General features: G+C 42.3%; 1 protein-coding gene across 5 annotated transcripts in view; it reads right to left on the bottom strand.

The window, feature by feature from the left end:
* Positions 1-18853, bottom strand: part of DOCK10 (dedicator of cytokinesis 10) — a 271137-nt gene that overhangs the window by 137317 nt on the left and 114967 nt on the right. For 3 of the 5 annotated variants that reach the window (XM_047082997.1, XM_047082994.1, XM_047082996.1), the window contains exons 2-3: positions 17476-17595; positions 3539-3628 (exon numbers count right to left, since the gene is read on the bottom strand). In XM_047082997.1, the coding sequence (XP_046938953.1) occupies positions 3539-3628; positions 17476-17595 (210 nt within the window). The remainder of the gene's footprint in view (positions 1-3538; positions 3629-17475; positions 17596-18853) is intronic. The other 2 variants (XM_047082998.1, XM_047082995.1) reach the window with 1 other exon arrangement.

The raw sequence follows: 18853 nt of genomic DNA, 5'->3' as shown, positions 1-18853 counted from the left end.
CTTGGTTTCGGCCCAGGTCATGATCTCATGGTTTGTGAGTTTGAGCCCCACATGGGGCTCTGTGCTGGCAGTGACGAATTATTTGGGATTCTCTCTCTCTCCTGTCTTTCTGCCCCTCCCTCACTCATGCTCTTTCTCTCTCTCAAAATAAATAAACTTTTACAAAAAAGAATTACAGAATTACATCTCAAAGGTTACAGATATGTATTATAAACACTGTATGATAATGTTTATTTCCGATATTCCCACTGTCACTAAATATTACTCATCTTAAAATTTTTCTTCATTCAAGTATCATACATCATATTTGTTTTAATTTACATTTTCATGACTGTAAGTGAAGCTGGCAACTTTTTGTGCCCCTCTCTTTGAACTGTGTGCTCCTGTCTTTTGCTTATATTTCCTTGTGTTATTATCTTCGTATCAATTTGTAAGAGTTTGAAAATCAGGAATGTGTGCATGTGTTGCAAAAGATATAAAGAGTTGCAAATAATTGCTCTGATTAAATATTTTCTTTTGACTTTATTTATGGTACCATTAATCATATAGAAATGAACATTTTTTATTTGCTTAAATCTGTTTCCCCTAAATTTCCACTTAAAATGTTTTCCTGTAGTTTCAATATTTTTGTTTTTAAAATTTAAATAGTTTTTATCCACTTGGAGTTAATTTTTATGTTAATGTGAGCTGGAGTCCTAACTTTATTCTCATCCAGAATGAATAACCAAGTGGTATTCATGAAATTGTCTAACCTGAGAGATATTTGAGAGTTTGAAGTGCCATAATTTGTCAGTTGGTATGTAACCGTATTTACTTGGATATATTTCTAGATACCCTATTTCATTTCACGGATTTATTTTTTTATTCCAGAATGGAATAAAGTGGAAAAAGATGGAGAGCGTCACAATGTTTTTAAGCTAGCATTTTCTTTAATACCAAAGTGAGGGAAGAGAACTAGAGATAATTTCACTCATGAATATAAAAGCAAAAACATGAAATAAAATATTCGCAATTTGAATGGAGTATTAAGGTGATAATACAATTTGAATAAGAAAGTTTACACCAGAAATACAACTATGGATCCTGCAGATCACAGAGCTAAATTCAAGGGGTAAGATAGCATCAGAGATACTAAAGGCCTGTCCCTAAAACCAAAAGTAAGACAGGATGGGGGCCTCTGGGGGGCTCAGAGGTTAAGTCTATGACTCTTGATGTCAGTTCAAGTCATGATCTCACCGTTGTGAGATCGAGCCCTGCTTTGGGCTCTGCACTGACCACGGAGCCTGCTTAAGATTCCCCTTCTCCCTCTTCCTCTGCACCTGCACCGAATGCATTCTCTCTCTCTCTCTCTCACAAAAAAAAAAAAAAAAGAAAAAGAAAAAGAAAAAAGATAGGATGCCCAACATGAGCATTATTATTCAATCCCTGATTTCAGGGATATCAGATAATAAAATGAGGCAAGAATTAAAAAAAAAAAACCTACACAGTTATTAGGAACTAGGACGATTTTAATTGTTTGCAGATGATATGACTACACACTTAAACATCAAATAAGAATGATAAATGGTGTCTTTCTATGTGCAAAAAAATAAAATAAAGTAAAAACGAATGAAAACAAAAATTAACATTACAAAGAACTATTAGGATAAGGAAGATTAGTGAGGTAGCCATATATCTTCAAAAGCCACAGTTTTTTATTTTTCTAAATTTTTTTACATTGATTTATTTTTGAGAAACAGAGTGAGACAAAGCGCGAGCGGAGGAGGGGCAGAGAGAGAAGGAGACACAGAATCTGAAGCAGGCTCCAGGCTCTGAGCAAGAGGTCAGCACAGAGCCTGACAAGGGGCTCGAACCCACAAACTGTGAGATCATGACCTGAGCCAAAGTCCCATGCTCAACCGACTGAGCCACCCAGGTGCCCCAACAGTTTTTTTATTTTATTTTTTTTTAATATCAGCAATGTAAAGCAAAAAAAGGAACTGGATTTAACAAATTCTCACATTTTCAACAAAGCTATAAACTTCTTGGAAATAAATTTAACAACAAGCTGAAGATTTTTACCCAAAAGTGCAATATTTTAGGGAAGAACATTCAAGAAGAATTGGTTGAATATTCCTGGTAAGGAATTCAGTATCATAAATGTTTCAAATCCTACCTAAGTTAACACATATTTACATATTTACTGAAGAATGTTACTAGACCTTGTCTCAGTGATTCTGATTTTCTGGTGTAGAAAATGATTTGCCAACTCTTTTTTAAACTGTGATGTCCTACCAGATATTAAGACTTCCTCTAAGGGGGTGCCTGGGTGGCTCAGTCAGTTAAGTGTCCGACTTTGGCTCAGGTCATGATCTCACGGTTCGTGGGTTCAAGCCCTGTGTCGGGCTCTGTGCTGACAGCTCAGAGCCTGGAGCCTGCTTCAGATTCTGCTCTGCCCCTCCCTAGCTCATGCTCACACTGTCTCTCTCTGACAAAAATAAATAAACTTAAAAAAAAAAAAGACTTCCTCTAAGGTGACTGTAAAAAAAATATTATGGTACTGATGTCACATATATTATTTTTATCAGTCAATGTGAAAATAGCATACTCAGATATCATGATGTTATCTGAACCTGCACTTTTTCCTTTTTTTTTTTTTTTAACTCCTTAGAAGGTAGTGTAATTTAATGTAATCTTTGGGAAATAAATAAGGAATTGGAAAAAAAAACTCGTAAATAAATCTATGGCAAAGGATTTGGACTGAATAGTATAACATAAAATGTGCATGATTAATACAGATTGACATAATATGTATGCTAATAAAGCTAGCTTATATCCGTACACATATGTTTGAGAACTGAGAAAAGGTTTTGTTATTAAACTAAATCCTAATTGGGGATACACCATTTTCTGTCAGGATTCTGTTTGGCCTGTGCTGAATTTTCTCACTGCATTTTCTGTAAAGGAAGGACTAACTTCATTTATTCATTCAAAAAATATCTTTTAAGTAGCTGCCCTAAAGCATCCCTTAGTCTGCTTAGAAGAAGGAGCAAGGTTGTAGGCCTCTCTTATATCATCAGAATGCAAACAAATGTTATACCAAAAGGTTTTTATCATAGCCACAGGGTTTTACCATTAACTATTTCCATAGTTAGTACTTGAAAAAAAATGTATCTCTTAACATAGAAACTCTGTTATCCAAAATTCTCACATATGGTGGCCTTTCCCACAAGTCAGTCTAGGTAAGCAAAATAAAATTATCCTCTGTTAAGAACACACAAATATTTCTCAATGTGACGATTTTAAGGGAAGTAAAAACAAAAGAAAAAAAAAGCCCCAAACTTGAAGAGTCACCACACAATGAAACATAATTAACAGGAGAATGGAAAGAATCTAGACATGAGGAGGGCTGAAAAGGAACAGCTCATCATCCCATCCGAAATTCTCTACTGAAAAGGAGAGGAAGACAATAATAAAAGGGAGCTGTGTGGAGCCCCCCCCGCCCCGCCCAGGAGAAAACAGAGTTTATAAAGTAAAGGATGGGAAGCATCACATTTACCTCTTTCACCAGCAAATTTTCTGCTTTGTGTTCTGCGTCTTCGGGTACCGTTGAATACAGTGTGCGGATATCCCAAGACACGGTGGCCGTCTGGGGAGGACAATGAAAAGAAATGAAGTAAGCTCTCCAACCTGGAAGCACTGAGTAGACCACCCTACCGAAAACCCAATAGAAAAGTGTTTTAGATCTTAGCATCGGACAGTAAAAGAAGACAGAGAAATTTACATCTCTAGGAGACAGAAGCCAAACCTCCCTGAGATTGCCTCTGCCAGCATCCTTACAAGTACTGGTTTATCACACAGGCTCATCGCGTAAAGCTCTTTCACTTCCCTGCAGGGAACAAAAGTTGGGGCATCTGTATATTTTGCCTAGCTTATTTCTATTGTATCTTTTGTTGTTGTTGTGAATCCCAAGATACAGTTGGAGTGAAAGAGAAACCTTACAAAAGCATCAGTATTTTAATCCTATTGTAAATAGTTTCTCAAGGTTCCACAAGGTAAATTTAACCCTTTTAAGAAGCTCTGAGTGTGTGTGTGTGTGTGTGTGTGTGTAGCCACCATTTTAGGGGTGAGAAGAAAGAAAGGATGTTCAGTAAACCTGGATCTTGAGGAAAAAGACTCATGTTTTTGGTGTCTTTATTTTTGTTAAAATAAACAAAATGTTTTCAACTTCGATGCTCAACAAACAACTTTGCAGTAAACGAACAGACATAAAATGTTATAAGACGTCCAAAACAGGATTTCATAGATTGTTTCCTCTTTATACGACATATAGTCCTCAGCTCCATCAAGCTGGGGGAAGCATGAGACACCCTAAAAACAGTGACTTTCCATCACCAGCCACCAGCTTTCTTTAGTCTGCACTCCGTGGCTTTCCAGAGGCGTTGGGGTGACCAGTCTGTTCACATCCATGGCACCAAACAGCTGGGGTCTTTCCTTTTGTACATCCCCAAATCCACAAATGATTCATCAGAGTTTCTAAAGCACAACCTAAAGTTCCTTTGAATTGTTCTAGATGAAGGGCATTTTCCCTAGACTCATTAATGAAACAGATGAGATTCCCAACACCCCTCCTTAGTTTTGGAGAAGACGGGTAGGAAAGGGGTCCAGGGAATGGGCTCCTCCGAGAGCACAGCTTCTGTGACAAGCTCTACCACCAAGGGCAGCATCATACCTGTTCTTCTAGTCCCAGACTCATATTTTCTTCAAATCCTCCTTTTTCTTTGCTCTTAATATAAGCTCCATGAGGGCAAGAGCTTTGATCTCTTTTGTTCACTGCTCTAACCTCAGTGTCCGGTGGGGCATTTAAATACTTGTTTGTCGAAAGTGTTGAGTGTGTGTGAATCGGGATGTGTGGGTTCTGTGCATATGTGTGTGCGTGTCTGCGTGAGCGTGTGTGATTAGGTGTAGTGCACGAGTGTGTCTGTGCGTGTGTGTGAGGATGATGGATGATGGTGTGCTGTGTTTGCGTGTGCATACGTAGTGTCAGTGCGCGTGTGGTGTGTGTGTGCGGCATGTGACCACATGCATGTCGGTGCACAGGTATGCTGTGTGAGTGTGTGTGTGTGTGTGTGTGTGCCTTCATGTGTATAGTTTGGACGCTGCGAAAGAGGAAGAGTGTCATGTGAACCTGACAAAATCAGAGGATAAAAAATAATGAGGAAACAAAGGTCTAGATACATCCTGGGACAAAATTCAATGCTCATCCTAAAATGCAGTGTAGATGGAGCTCTCCTGATCCATGCATCTGCCCCAGGATGTCACTGCAGTTGTGTGAACAGGGTGTAGAAGTTCTCTGAGGCCATGGCTACCAATCAAGCCAACTGTAGGTACACCCACGTGAAGTACGATAGGGCCGATTTAGGACTTAGTATTATTTAGATTTTACATTTTTGATTCCTTTTGGATTCCCACTTTCAAGTTGCTTCTTATATGTTGGGCACTCTGTTAGAAGATAAACAGTACATAAACTCTATTGGAAGTCTGGAGTAAAAGATTAAAATCCATACCTAGGTTGAGTTTTTGAGATCATTGCGGGATTTCAATTATCTGGGTGTAACTTGTTTCCTGTTTGGGTAGATAATTCTCAGATACACAGTTTCACCTGCTTGGTGTTTACAGGGAACATTATATATTATAATCTACTGGCAAGATCAGGATTTTTTTCCTCTAATTAAAAAAATTTTATATTTCAGTCATTATTTTAGAATACATTTTTTATACAAAAAAGCAGAGTAACACGGCTCAAATGTAAATTTCTTAGGAAGTTATACCCAGTGCCCCACTAAGATCACTGCTTTCTGGTATAATACAGTTAGGATACTGAACTGGCTTAAGAAATTTTTTGTTTTCTTTAATGGTAAATTTCTGGATATGGACTCAGGATTCAAGTAATAATGGTCACATAGCTACTTGTAGTAAAAATAGAGTCCCGATACATAATAACATACGTAATGTATGAGATTGGAAATTCACTCAAGTTGGGATTTATAAAAACTTTATAATCATGTGTATAATCACATGTACCATGGCTATGAGTGATTCCTGATGACCTCCAGTTATGAAATCATGTTCTTTTTTTTTTTAACGTTTATTTATTTTTGAGAGAGAAAGACACAGAGTGCGAGTGGGGGAGGGTCAGAGAGAGAGAGGGAGACACAGAATCCAAAACAGGCTCCAGGCTCTGAGCTATCAGCACAGAGCCCGACGCGGGGCTCGAACCCACAAACGGTGAGATCAGATCTGAGCTGAAGTCGGATGCTTAACCGATTGAGCCATCCAGGCACTCCTCGTGTTGATTCTTAATAAGACAACTGGGGCTGAATCACCCTCACGTAACCATGTGTTGTAGATTTAATCTAAAACATTATTTTACAACTTGCATGGACTTACTGTACATCTAATCCCTTGCACAGAATACACAAGGTATAAGAAAAGAAATGCATATATAATGAACGCCTGTGACATGCTATTGATCTCAGCTATATTTTGTTGTGATACTGGAACATGTGGCTGAAAAAGCAGAGAGCCTCCATAAAGTATCAACTTTCAGAACTGTGGCACTTCTGCTGATGTCTTATTTCTTTAATGTGTCTCCATTGAAGCAAAAAGAAATTCATCAAATAAAAAGCGAAGTATGCAGTCATATTTGTTAAGGGGATTAATATGGTTACAAAGAATTTCTTTTCTGAGAATTAGATGCTTTCAGACCACTACAAATTGCCTTGGCCACAGCAGACTTCCTGTTCTCTTTTATAAACCTTCTGGTTGACAATTAGTAGAGCTCAATTGCATGAAACGGATCTGAGACAGCACTGGAACTGAGCCGCAGTCCTCTTTTGGTGGTAGAGTTTTATAAGGGGCCTACTGTCCAGAGATTAGGCATTTGGAAACATGAACTGTCATTTTATTTATGAAACGAGGCATGCAGGCTTGTGTTTATAATTTCAGGTCCATGCTATTCAGACATCTTCGACGACAGCCCTGTCACTTTCTGGTTCCTTCCACTCTTTAGTGGGCAGTCTCTGTGGCTTTGTCACAGCCACCATTCTGCTGGCTAAAATGACCACAGAAGACTTCATTCTAAGCACATCACGGCCATTTCGCAATTGGCCAAAAGCCACCGGTCAAAGTCTAAAAAAAAAAATGAGGCTGCTTTTCCTATCCTGGGCCTGAGCAAAGCTTCCTGACAGTACTATAGATCCCAGCTGCTCAAAAAAGAGAGCAAAAATGATGCTGTTTATAGTAATTAATCAGTCTGGGCTTGAGAATTCGACAAGTCTTACAGTAAAGTCTATTAACAAACATTTCCCAATACCTTCCAAGCTAAGCACGTGTTTAAAAATGATCTTCACCTAAATTTCTCAGATTAAGACACCGATACGGCCTCATATTCTAGTAGACACTTATCCTACATTAGTTGCTTGAAAAACATTTTTTATCACTTCCAGAAGAGTGTTGTCATGATTTTGTTTTATTTTTTTTTAAGTACACGAGAATATCACTTTAATACCTTTGTTGTGCCCCCCTACCAATAATTCCCTCTTTGATCATTCATTTATTTTACTTTTAAAAAAACATTTTTATGTTTATTTATTTTTGAGAGAGAGAAAGAGAGAGAGCACAAGTTGGGGGAGGGCACAGAGAGAGACACAGAATGCGGAGCAGGCTCCAGGCTCCGAGCTGTCAGCACAGAGCCCGACGCGCGGCTCGAACTCACGAACCATGACATCATGGCCTGAGCTGAAGTTGAAGGCTTAACCAATTGAGCCACCCAGGCGTCCCTCATTCATTTATTTTTTAATATGAGTTAAGGTGATGCACAACAGACATTAGTTTCAGGCGTACAACATAGAGACTGGACAAGTCTATACATTAGGCTATGCTCACCTTAGCTACCCTCTGTCACCATACTGCACTATTACAACACCACCGATCATATTCCCTATGCTGTGTCTTTTATTCCCATTACTCATTCCCTGTGCTTTAGGGGGAAGGTCCTTCTTGTTTTGCTGCAGTTAAAGTGTATGGGAAACGCGCAAAAAGTGAGCAGCTCCCCATCGCTGGACAGTTGTTACCATCCCCGCAAGTCAAGCATTGAGACTTTACCTATCACAGTATTTAAGAATATAAGTAGGGAAGTGCCTGGTGGCCCAGTCGATTGAGCGTCCGACTTCAGCTCAGGTCATGATCTCATGGTTGGTGGGTTCGAGCCCCGCATCGGGCTCTGTGCTGACAGCTCGAGCCTGGAGCCTGCTTTGGATTCTATGTCTCCCTCTCATTCTGCCCCTCCCCACCTCATGCTCTCTTTCTCACTCTCCCTCTCCCTCTCTCACTCTCCCTCTCACTCTCCCTCTCTCAAAAAGTAAATAAACATTGAAAAGTAAAAAAAAAAAAAAAAAAGAATATAAGTAGGGAAGTTTGGAGACCTGGTTCTAGGTTTTTTGTTTTTTTTTTTTTTTTTACCCTTGGATTAGCTAACCACTGAGCAAGTCACTTCCCTTCTTTTTCTGTGATTTATTTTCCAGGCTCCACAACGTGTCTTGCCTCCTCTCTGGAGGAAGTTAGGACGAAACATTTTACATATGCAAGAATGTGAGCACTCACAGAACACCGTGCTCCAGCAACATACTTATCGCACCAGGACCTCCCCTTGGCAAGGACCCAGAGGCTGTGGTCTGAGTTCTCTTTCCAAGGAGGCACAGGGAAGAAGCCTGCTTGGTGTGAGGCCTGCAGACATGGCCCCGTGACAAGCAATGGCCTAAGACACAAGCCAACCCGCCACACATCATTCTGTACGCTTGCTCACATTCCTTCTTCTGCTCCAGACATATTCCTGCACTAGCCTTATTGTGCGGTCTCTTCCTCCTCTCGGAAAGTCTTTTCCTTCCCTTCCCTTCCCTTCCCTTCCCTTCCCTTCCCTTCCCTTCCCTTCCCTTCCCTTCCCTTCCCTTCCCTCCCCTCCCCTCCCCTCCCCTCTCCTCTCCTTTACTTTCCTCACTCTTTCTTAACCTCGGGCTTAGTATAGGTGCCAGCTCTGAAAATCTTCTCTAATTCATCCAGTGCACATTTTCTCGTCTCTGAACTATAAAATTTACTGTCTGTATCATATATGAAGTCCACAGCTCAACTGTAGAATATTTTAGATCCAAAAGCTCTGCTGGTGATGAATTCAGCCAATATATATGTATATATTGCTGATCTGTAAGCAAGCCACGTCAAATCTGCTTTGGGAATAAAATAAAACAATGTGTGAAATATTTTCCCACGTTTTGTATTGTTTTTTAATTTGTTCCTTTTATTTAAAACATTGTTTCTGAGTTTATTTATTTGGGGAGAGAGAAAGCACAAGCAGGGGAGGGACAGAGAGAGAGAGAGAGAGAGAGAGAGAATCCCGAGCAGGCTCTGCATTGCCAGCACTGAGTCCGATGCAGGGCTGGAGCTCACAAGTGTTGTTGGGATATAATTGACATGCCATAAGGTTCACCCTTTTAAATGTTTATTTACTCTGAAAGAGAGAGAAGGGGCAGAAGGAGAGGGAGAAAGAGAATCCCAAGTGCCTCCACGTTCAGCATGGAGCCCTATGTGGGGCTCTATTTCACAAGTGTGAGATTACAACCAGAGCCAAAATCAAGACTCAGATGCTTAACTGACTGAGCCACCCAGGTGCCCTAAATTCACCCTTTTAAAGTGTAGAGTTCAGTGGTTTTATATATATTCACAGGGCCGTGCGACCATCATCATGATTTGATTTTAGAGTATTTTCATTACCCCCAAAAGAAACCCCATATTTACTAGCAATTACTTCCTCTTCGTCTTTCTCCTGAGCCCTTGGCAGCTATTAACTTTCTGTCTCTCTGGATTCGCCTATTCTGGACATTTCATGCAATTGGAATCGTACCATATGTGCTCTTTTGTATTCGACTTCTTTGACTTAGCATAATGGCTTCAAGTTTCGTCCACGTTAGAGTATGAACCAGTCTTTAATTTTTTTTTTAATGGCTGAGTAATACTCCGTTGTGTGGCTATACCACACTATATTTATTCATTCATCAGTTGATGGACATATATATGCATTGTTTCCCCCTTGCGGTCTTATAAATAATGGTGCTATGAATATTCATGTATAAGTCTTTACGTGTACTTTATGTGTATATGTTCCTCGTTCGATCAAGCCCAGAGAAGTCCTCACATATTCTTACTGAACCACTCTAGAATTCTTCACTACCATACCACTTTTCTTTTTTTCTTTTTTAATGTTTATTTATTTTTGAGACAGAGAGACACAGAGCATGAAGGGGGGAGGGGCAGAGAGAGAAGGAGACACAGAATCGGAAGCAGGCTCCAGGCTTTGAGCTGTCAGCCCAGAGCCTGACGCGGGGCTCGAACTCACGGACCGCAAGATCGTGACTTGAGCTGAAGTCGGATGCCCAACCGACTGCGCCACCCAGGCGCCCCGTATACCACTTTTCTAATGTCACCCATTGTGGGATTCAAGGAGTTAAAACTTCCCCGAAGCGTGCACCTTATTTTTCTAAGAAGCAGCTGGCCAAAAGCATGCTGGGTAGACAGAAATGCTTACAGCAGGTCAAAGTGTCATGTTTGATTTCTGTCCTCACAGTTGCTCTACATCCTTGAACAAGAGCCTTTTGCAAATCTCAGCCTCATTAGCTTATAAACGGGAGGAATATTAGAATTTCGAAATAACCTAGTTCGACAAAGACTATTACTTAGCTTTTAAATGGCAATTACAGTGTTCTGGTATGAATGCTGTGAGCCATTTAAAGCCTGCTTTTCAGGCTCAGAAGCCGAGGATTAAAAAAGAGATTGAGAATCCTATAAAATGTTAAGCTGGGTCTCAATAAGAGAAACAAGAAGAAGAAGAAGAAGAAAAAAAACAACACAGGACCTTTCTGCTTTTCATTTTAAAAGATTTGAAGGCCCTTCTACTTCCTGTCACCAATATGACCCATGTGGTTTGAGTACGGAAGTCCCCACACACAGTTGCTTTTTATAGTTAAAAACATATTGTGAAAAGGACAAGCCATTGGTATGTTAAGAACTCACAATTCACTGGGTCATGACAGTAGGCCAACGAGCCCTGCGGGTGGCACTGGGGAGCCCTGAGACACTAATTCGGAACAAGTGAGATGAAGAGGAGATTTGAGGGGATCATGTAACTCTCTTGGCCCGCTGTCTCACGTGCGCAACATAGACCTCCGACTTTGAAATAGGCACTGCCCGGGGTCAAAGGCATAACCTCCCAAGCGTCAGCAAGGCTTCTTGTTTGTATCTGCACCCTTGATATATGCAGCTTACTTCCCAGAAGGCGGGCCATGAAGCCGGGTTGACATAGAGCAGTTTGTCCAGCATGGGCGGTATTGAAGTCCGGGTGTGATCGCACGGCCTTCCACAGCGGGCTACTTTTCAGACCTCTGAACTTTCTCATGGAAGGTTTTCTACAGCCAGAAGTGATTCCACGCAGCCTGTCTGTATCTGTTACTCAGCAAGATACTCATTTCTGGCTTTCTCGTGTTTTGTTCTCCTATTTTTTTTTTTTTTTTGTTTTTTTTGTTTAATCGGTCTCCCCTCACACTGAATCACTCCACGGTATGATTCATTGTGCCCTTGAAACTGTTCGTTAGCTCCTGTGTTCCTTCCTTCCTCCCCTTGCCTGTGTCACGAAGCCACAATTTGGTGACTAAGTGCTTCGCTTTTTGGTCTCGAGTTTCTATCACGACGTGCTTCCAAAAGAAAGGGGAGAAAAGCAAGAGTAGCCAATCCAATGAGTGAAGGAGCTCATGTTTTTGCAATGAATGCGTTAACACATGCATCTAGACTGCTTATTCTTAGTGATTCATTAGGATGCAAATAGTTTGAAGATCACACTGAACACACTGCCTGCTCCCAGAACCCACGCACTTGACGTGCCAAGATACAGCAAAATGCCTCTACCACAGCCCCTTAACCAGGAAGAAGATGATTTTGGTTCAAGGTTCAGTAATCTTCACTGAACGCCCACGAGCCCGACACTGTTGGGTACTTGAAACACAGGTACATACTGATTTCTCCCATGCCTAGGAACAGAAAGCAAGTACGTAAAGGGTTACAGAGAGGAAATTAGGCTTTGTTGATGGTGGCTATGTGGCAGGCACTGTACCAGACAGAATGAGCCCCTGCAGGAGGGGACCATGACCTTAGTGCTGTTTCCTTACAGGGACATATTGTCTTGTGTCGAAGAGGAAAGTGATCATTAATATCATTAATATCATTAATATGATCACTTTCCTCATCATATCATAATAATAATATCATTAATATCATTAATATCATTAATATGATCACTTTCCTCATCATCAAGCAAAGCCAACTGCTTCAACCTCTTTCTTCTCAAATTTCATCTCACAATGGACTTCTGGTTCCCACGGGTATTCAAAGGATTCCAGTTATGTTTGAAAATAACCTACATGTTTCTGAACGATAATTCATGAAATAAATATTCGTTTTCCACCTGCTTTGTGCCAAGGGCTACTCTAGTTGCTGGAAGTCTCCCAGTGATCAAAAAAGACATCCCTGTCCTGCTAGAGGGTACGCCCTAATGGCGAGGAACAATTGACAGAGGAGAGAAAAAAACAAACTGAAGTCTTTCCAGATGGTGATAAGTGCTATAAAGACAAGCAATCAGAGGTGCCTGGGTGGCTCAGTTCGTCAAGGGTCTGACTTCAGCTCAGGTCATGATCTCACGGTTCGTTGAGTTCGAGCCTCATGGCAGGCTCTGTGCTAACAGCTCAGAGCCTGGAGCCTGCTTGGATTCTGTGTCTCCCTCTCTCTCTCTGCCCCTCCCTCTACTTGCACCCTGTCTCTCCCTCAAAAATAAAATAAAACATTAAAAAGAAAAAAGGCAAGTAATCAGGATGATGTGACAGAGTGACACAGCATGGTTGGGATCATGGATGGTTCTTTGGAGAGGCAGCATCCGAACCGAAGTGAATGAAAAACAGGGACAGGTTGTGCCAAGAGCAGACTTGCCCTGACAGGGGGGATGAACTTGGCAAGTTCAAGGAGCAGAGAAAATGCTAGGTATCCACACAGTGACCAAGAGAAACAGGACGAGGAGATTAGGGCACAGGGGTCATCAGGCACCAGGTGACGGGGACAGTGGTGAGAAGCTGGTTTGGACTCTGAAGGCTGTGGGAAACCACTGGAAAGTTCGAACCAGGGCTGTGGTATTCACTGTCTGATTTGTATTTCCAAAGCTTCCTTTAGATGAGTGCATAGGAGGAAGCAGGAAGACTGGTTAAAGGCCACTTTTGGGCATCGAGGCAAAAAAGGGCCAGCAACTGAATAGGGAGAAAAACTGCAGGAATCCTGCCTTGGTGAAAAACAATCTCCTTTAAGGTGCATCAAGTAGCAGTTGAAGCCCCTGTTTCTTGAAATTTCTTCACCCTAAGAAGCCAGCATTCTTCATCAACTTTATGTTTCATCCATATTAGGGCGCACCCTCCTTAACTAGACGGATTTGGCTTTTCTTGTCAGCCTCGCTTGTCTGGGAAGTGCTGTTCTATATTCAGCGCCTCGTGGGTGCTGAATAAATATTGATTAAACAAACCAAGTAATGAATCATGTCTGCTGCAAGTGCGGGTGCTTGGTAAGGTGGAAAGACGGAAGCTCGCTGGATTCTCCTGGCCTTAGGGCACAGCTGGGCTCAGGGCATTTGGAGCGGGGGCAGTGGGAAGTTGGAAGCCACCCCACTCCTTCCAGTCTGTCATGCCCGGGCATGGGGGTGGTCACTCTATTGGCCCGTCCCACTGGGTGAGTGGAGACGGTCCACGCTCATCCCGGAGAATCCTTACTCATCGCTAAAGGATGAGCCTGGAAAATGGTACTCCGGCCGGGGACACGGGGGCTTCCTGTCGGCGGGCAACACCCCTGAAATGGGACATGAGCTGTGGATGCAGTGGACGGGGGCAGAGGGCACTGAGAGAAGGGTCTCACTCTACAGAGGGGGAGGTGAGAAACCTCCCAAATGCACACAGTTCTGCGTGTTATGGCAGGGCCGCCCCAACTTTTTCTGTAAAGGGCCAGATAATACATCTTGCAGGGTCCTCTACCTCTGCTGCAATCCTGCCGAGTGTCACAAACGCAGCCACTGACAGTGGGTAAAAGAAGGCGCATCACCGTGCTGTTCAAATACAACTTCACTTACAGGCACCCAAACCTGAATTTCATAGCATTTTCATGGGTTACAAGATATTCTTCTTTTTTTCCTTCAATGATTTAGCCAGTTCTGTGTAGGAAAAAAAGGTAGGATAAAAAAACAACATAAAAATCATTCTTTGTTCATGGTGGGCCAGACAAAAACAGGCAGCAGGCCACCCATGAGTCATGGCTTGTCAACCCCGACTCTGTAGAGGAGAAAAGAGGGAAGACAATCTATCTGAATTTTGTTCAAAAACTGACAATTGAGGGGCACCTGCGTGGCTCAGGCGGTTGTGCATCTGACTTCGGCTCAGGTCATGATCTCGCGGTTTGTGAGTTCGAGCCCTGCGTCGGACCCTGTGCTGACAGCTCAGAGCCTGGAGCCTCCTTCAGATTCTATGCCTCCCTCTCTCTCTGCCCCTCCTCCACTCTCTCTCTCTCAAAAATAAATAAACATTAAAGAAATTCAAAAACTGACAGTTTTACATGGTAATAATATTCAAAACTCCTTTTGTCAGGTGCTTGATACAAATGACGATTTAACTGTATGATATGACATTTCCTGATCCTACAGACGAGGTGGCATCCAATATCTTTTGAGCACCTGCTAATTAAGAGCTATTCTCTCCCAGCTGGTCCCCCAGCTTCCTCTTCACCCTGTTATTTGTTGTCCACACAGAGGCTGGGTGAGCTTCCAATAATATACACCAAGTCAGTTTTTCTCCTTTTTATTTATTTATTTTTAAAGATTAATTTATTTTTTAATGTTTATTTTTGAGAGAGAGAGACAGAGAACAGGGAAGGAGCAGAGAGAGAAGGAGGCAGAAAATCTGAAGCAGACCCCAGGCTCTGAGCTGTCAGCACAGACCCCCACGCGGGGCTCGAACCCACAAACCGCGAGATCATGACCTGAGCGGAAGTCGGATGCATAACCGACTGAGCCACCCAGAAGCCCCAGTTTTTCTCCTTCTTGAAACAGACCCATGACCTGCCACTTGCCACTTGCATTTGGAACAAGACGCAAATGCCTTATCTCGTCCTGGCCTGACCTGGTCTCTGACCACTCTGTCCACAGCTGTCCAGGGCCTTTCTAGCAGCTTCCTTCAGCCTGAGATGCTCCTTTCCTCCTCCGGTTTTAGTGGGGTTGGTCTTCCTTGGGGATTCAGAACTCAGTTCAAATGTCACCTTTTTTTCTATGACATGGCCCTATCTCATTTTCTTCATACACCTGGTCTTCAATCCCAATTATCTTGTTAAACTGTTTACTCATTTCTGCCTGATTCATCTGACCGAAAGGTAATCTGCACTAAAACCAGGCAATTTCTGTCCAATCGCTGCTGCTTCGCCATTGTGGCATTAATGCTTAACAGTCAGTATTATATACTATTATTACATATTACATATTTGGTGAATGAATAAAGGAAGGAAATGGTCTGAGGGGTGAGAGAATGTTATGTTTAGGATTGTGCTGGTATTTTACTATGAAGGTGCCCGTGATGACAGCGTTAGGGATTGGGTGGGGGAGGAAGAGTACGAACTTTAGATGAGCAAGGCCCAGATTTTGGAAAGGCCCTTGGGAAATGTTAAGGTGTTTGCCCTTTGTTTTGAAGGCAATGGGGGTGGCCACAGAAAGCTTTTAAGCAAGCATAGGATGAAAGAATTCAGTGTATTTACTAGAACACTCACCTCTGGAAAAATAAAGAAGTATGTAAGCTATCACGTGCTTGGTTTACACCATTAAGGATGGCAAAGGTCCTAGAGTAGTAATCAGCCGATCTTTAACTTAAACAAGAGTGGAAAGATGCCAAGAAATGAATTCAAATTCAGTGCAAATGTCACAACCCATCCTCTACTCCCTCCTTGAGCCGGGGACATGTGAGGTGGCTTTTGCCATCTTTCTGAATGCCAGAGCTAGAATGCAAAGGTCTCCAAGTTTCAAGGATTTTCGTGTTGACAGAAAGAGTCTGTTCATAAAAGTTTACCTTCAGTATGAAAGACAGTGAGGGTGTGAAATTAAAAAAAAAAACCAAAAAACAGAAAACATAACATGGCTCAGCTTGGTGATTGCAGTTCAAGCCGCGGTGGCCTGGTCCAACCATGGAAGTGACATTTCTCTGCCCGAGATAAGGCTGTCTTAAAGTATGTCAAACAGTAAATCAGGAGCCCTTTAAAAATTGGAAAAAGCAAATCAAAAGAGTTTCTTGTTTCCTATCTACCAATCTGTCTCCTTTCTTCCATCACTCTTTGTATTTGGAACAGAAAATTGTTAACTTCCTTTCTTACGAATCCATGGAGGAAGGTGGAAATAACTGACCTTTAGAAACCAGAAGCCAGATCTGCCCCAAAGTTAAGAGAGGGGACAGAAGTGTGAGGCTGGCTGAGGCAGGGTGAGCATGAGACCCAAGCCACTCAACACAAGTTTCCATGGACAGTGGCTACTTCACAAGATGACCCTGAAGCTGCCTTTTCATCGGCTTCAAGATGTTCATTTGTGATGTCTCCGGCTACCCTTCTTCTAGGAAGAAGGTTACCATCTGCCCGCTGAGATCTCTGCTTACACCGATATTTACTAACAATTTAAAAATGTTTAAGAGGACCACAGATAGAGTGCCAAAGACACACGGGTGCTCATCAGCCGTCATTTTACTGTGCTTGTGTCTGATTCCTAGGTGGACTGCCTTTTTATTCATTCTCTCTCCCACCTTCAGGAGCATTCCATGTGCCACTGGGCATTGTCCTCAGATCCTAAATCTTTCCATGAACATGCGCTTGCCTACCTTTCTCTGCACACAAGGCTCAACATTTCCTTACAAAAGGACAGCCAAGATGAAGGGTGATTTTTAAGAACTGCAAGTTTTGTGCCGAGAAGATTTCTGCCTCTGCCATTGGTTGGTTTCAGTTGCTCGGAAGCTTTCGGTCAGAAAGGGGGGAAGGAGGGGGAAGTGCTCTCTGAGGCCAGGTAAGGTAGCAGCTAGAAACCCAGACATTGTCAGGGATACCGGTACCACCTGGAACCAGGCAGCATTCTGTGCATCTCCTGTCTCAAAAGGCCACCGTGGTACCACCTCTCTCATCGATGTGGCTTCCCACTGCAGTGACTGTGACGTAGGATAGCCACAGGAAAAAGTGCTCTGCACCTTGAATCTATAAGGGAGGACAGTGACCCAGCTTGGGATGGTCTTCGATCATCCTGTGGGCCCCCCACCCCGAACTTAGATGGCTTGAAAAGATAACGCTTACTGAAAAGTCGTCACTGGGGAAGAACAGGAGATCTCGAAGGGGATCATTCCGATAGGTCTTTTCAAGTTCTTCAATGACGGTTTCATAATCCAAAGGCTCGAGAAGTCTGGGCTTTTCCTGCTGTGGAAAAGGAAAATAGGGTATTAACCACGGACACACATAATCTTGCTCGTTCTCAGTGCCCGGTTGGATTTCAGTTCTTAGTATTACCAAGGTTTTGACATCATGCAGTCCTTCCAATGGAGTCACAGGGACCCCAAGCATTTAGGGCAAAGCCACATGACTATCATTTCCAGATCTGAAATAATATGAGAAGACCCTTCAATACTTGACGTCTTGCTCAGTAACTCAAGCTGTTCGCACGGAGCCCCCAAAGCTCTCTGGAGTCAGCCAAACACATCCACTGAATTATGTAAATTTTCTCTTTGTCTATTTGAAGAAAGGTCCTCCGCCTACTTGCTACAGTATTATGATCATCTGTTTTGCTGAATTAGATCCTTCCTTGTGAGGTTTACCTGGCTCTATTTTAAAATGTTGGCTCCCTATTAGCAAGCAAAGTATCATGGACTGTCTTCGTTGTTACTGATCCTGTGTCAGGATTAATTGCTTGGCTCGGAGCCTCTTTGCCACAACAGAGAGAAGCTGGGTGATTCTCTAACAGAACTGAGCAACACAAGTATTAAGGGCGCAGTGTGGTGAAAGTGGAGAAGAGTCTGAAAAAACAGCCAGATAATTGCACTACATTAAAATGCTGAAACCGGGAGGAAAGACACCTCCTTCAAAGAAACTGCCGATTCTACCAAGTGACCAACACCAGTGGGGGAAGGCGTGGCTATTTTGTTACAGGGTTGACGTGTTTACTCCAAAACCGTGAGAAAAAAAGGTCCCCAAATAAAGAATAAAACATGATAAAGCAGAAAACCAAAGACACAGTCTTGAGTTCCCTAGCTCTTCAATGAAATATTTATGCAACTTAAATGAAAAAGGATGACCTTTGGGATTATTTAGGGGGCTCTTGGAAGCTGGAGGGGTCACCGTGAAATCTAGATACTAAAGGGAATGTCATAAATGGAGAACAGTTTTTTCCCTCTATCATGTCAATGACATCGACAGTTTCCTGCCAACCTTACTCCTTCCCAGTCTGCAAAGCACAAAGATTTAGCTTTGATTTCTAAGGCCTTCTTTGGAAGATCTCCGCTGGTAAGGCCCTAGAAACTTCCACCAACATTTTAGTCATTGCTAATTGGCTCCTCAAAATAGCAGTGTTTTTTCCAAATAGAAACAAAACCAAAACAAGATGTGACCCAGTGGGCCACCAACAAGGATTTCCGTGTACTTCCTGCATTAAAACAAAATGAAAGAAACCCATTTTACAGAT

The sequence above is a fragment of the Lynx rufus genome, unplaced genomic scaffold (genome assembly GCF_022079265.1).
Source record: "Lynx rufus isolate CCGP_SWC_20201006 ecotype Redwood Valley unplaced genomic scaffold, mLynRuf1.p SCAF_2, whole genome shotgun sequence".
Taxonomy (NCBI): domain Eukaryota; kingdom Metazoa; phylum Chordata; class Mammalia; order Carnivora; family Felidae; genus Lynx; species Lynx rufus.
This window is presented reverse-complemented; position numbering and strand designations above follow the sequence as displayed.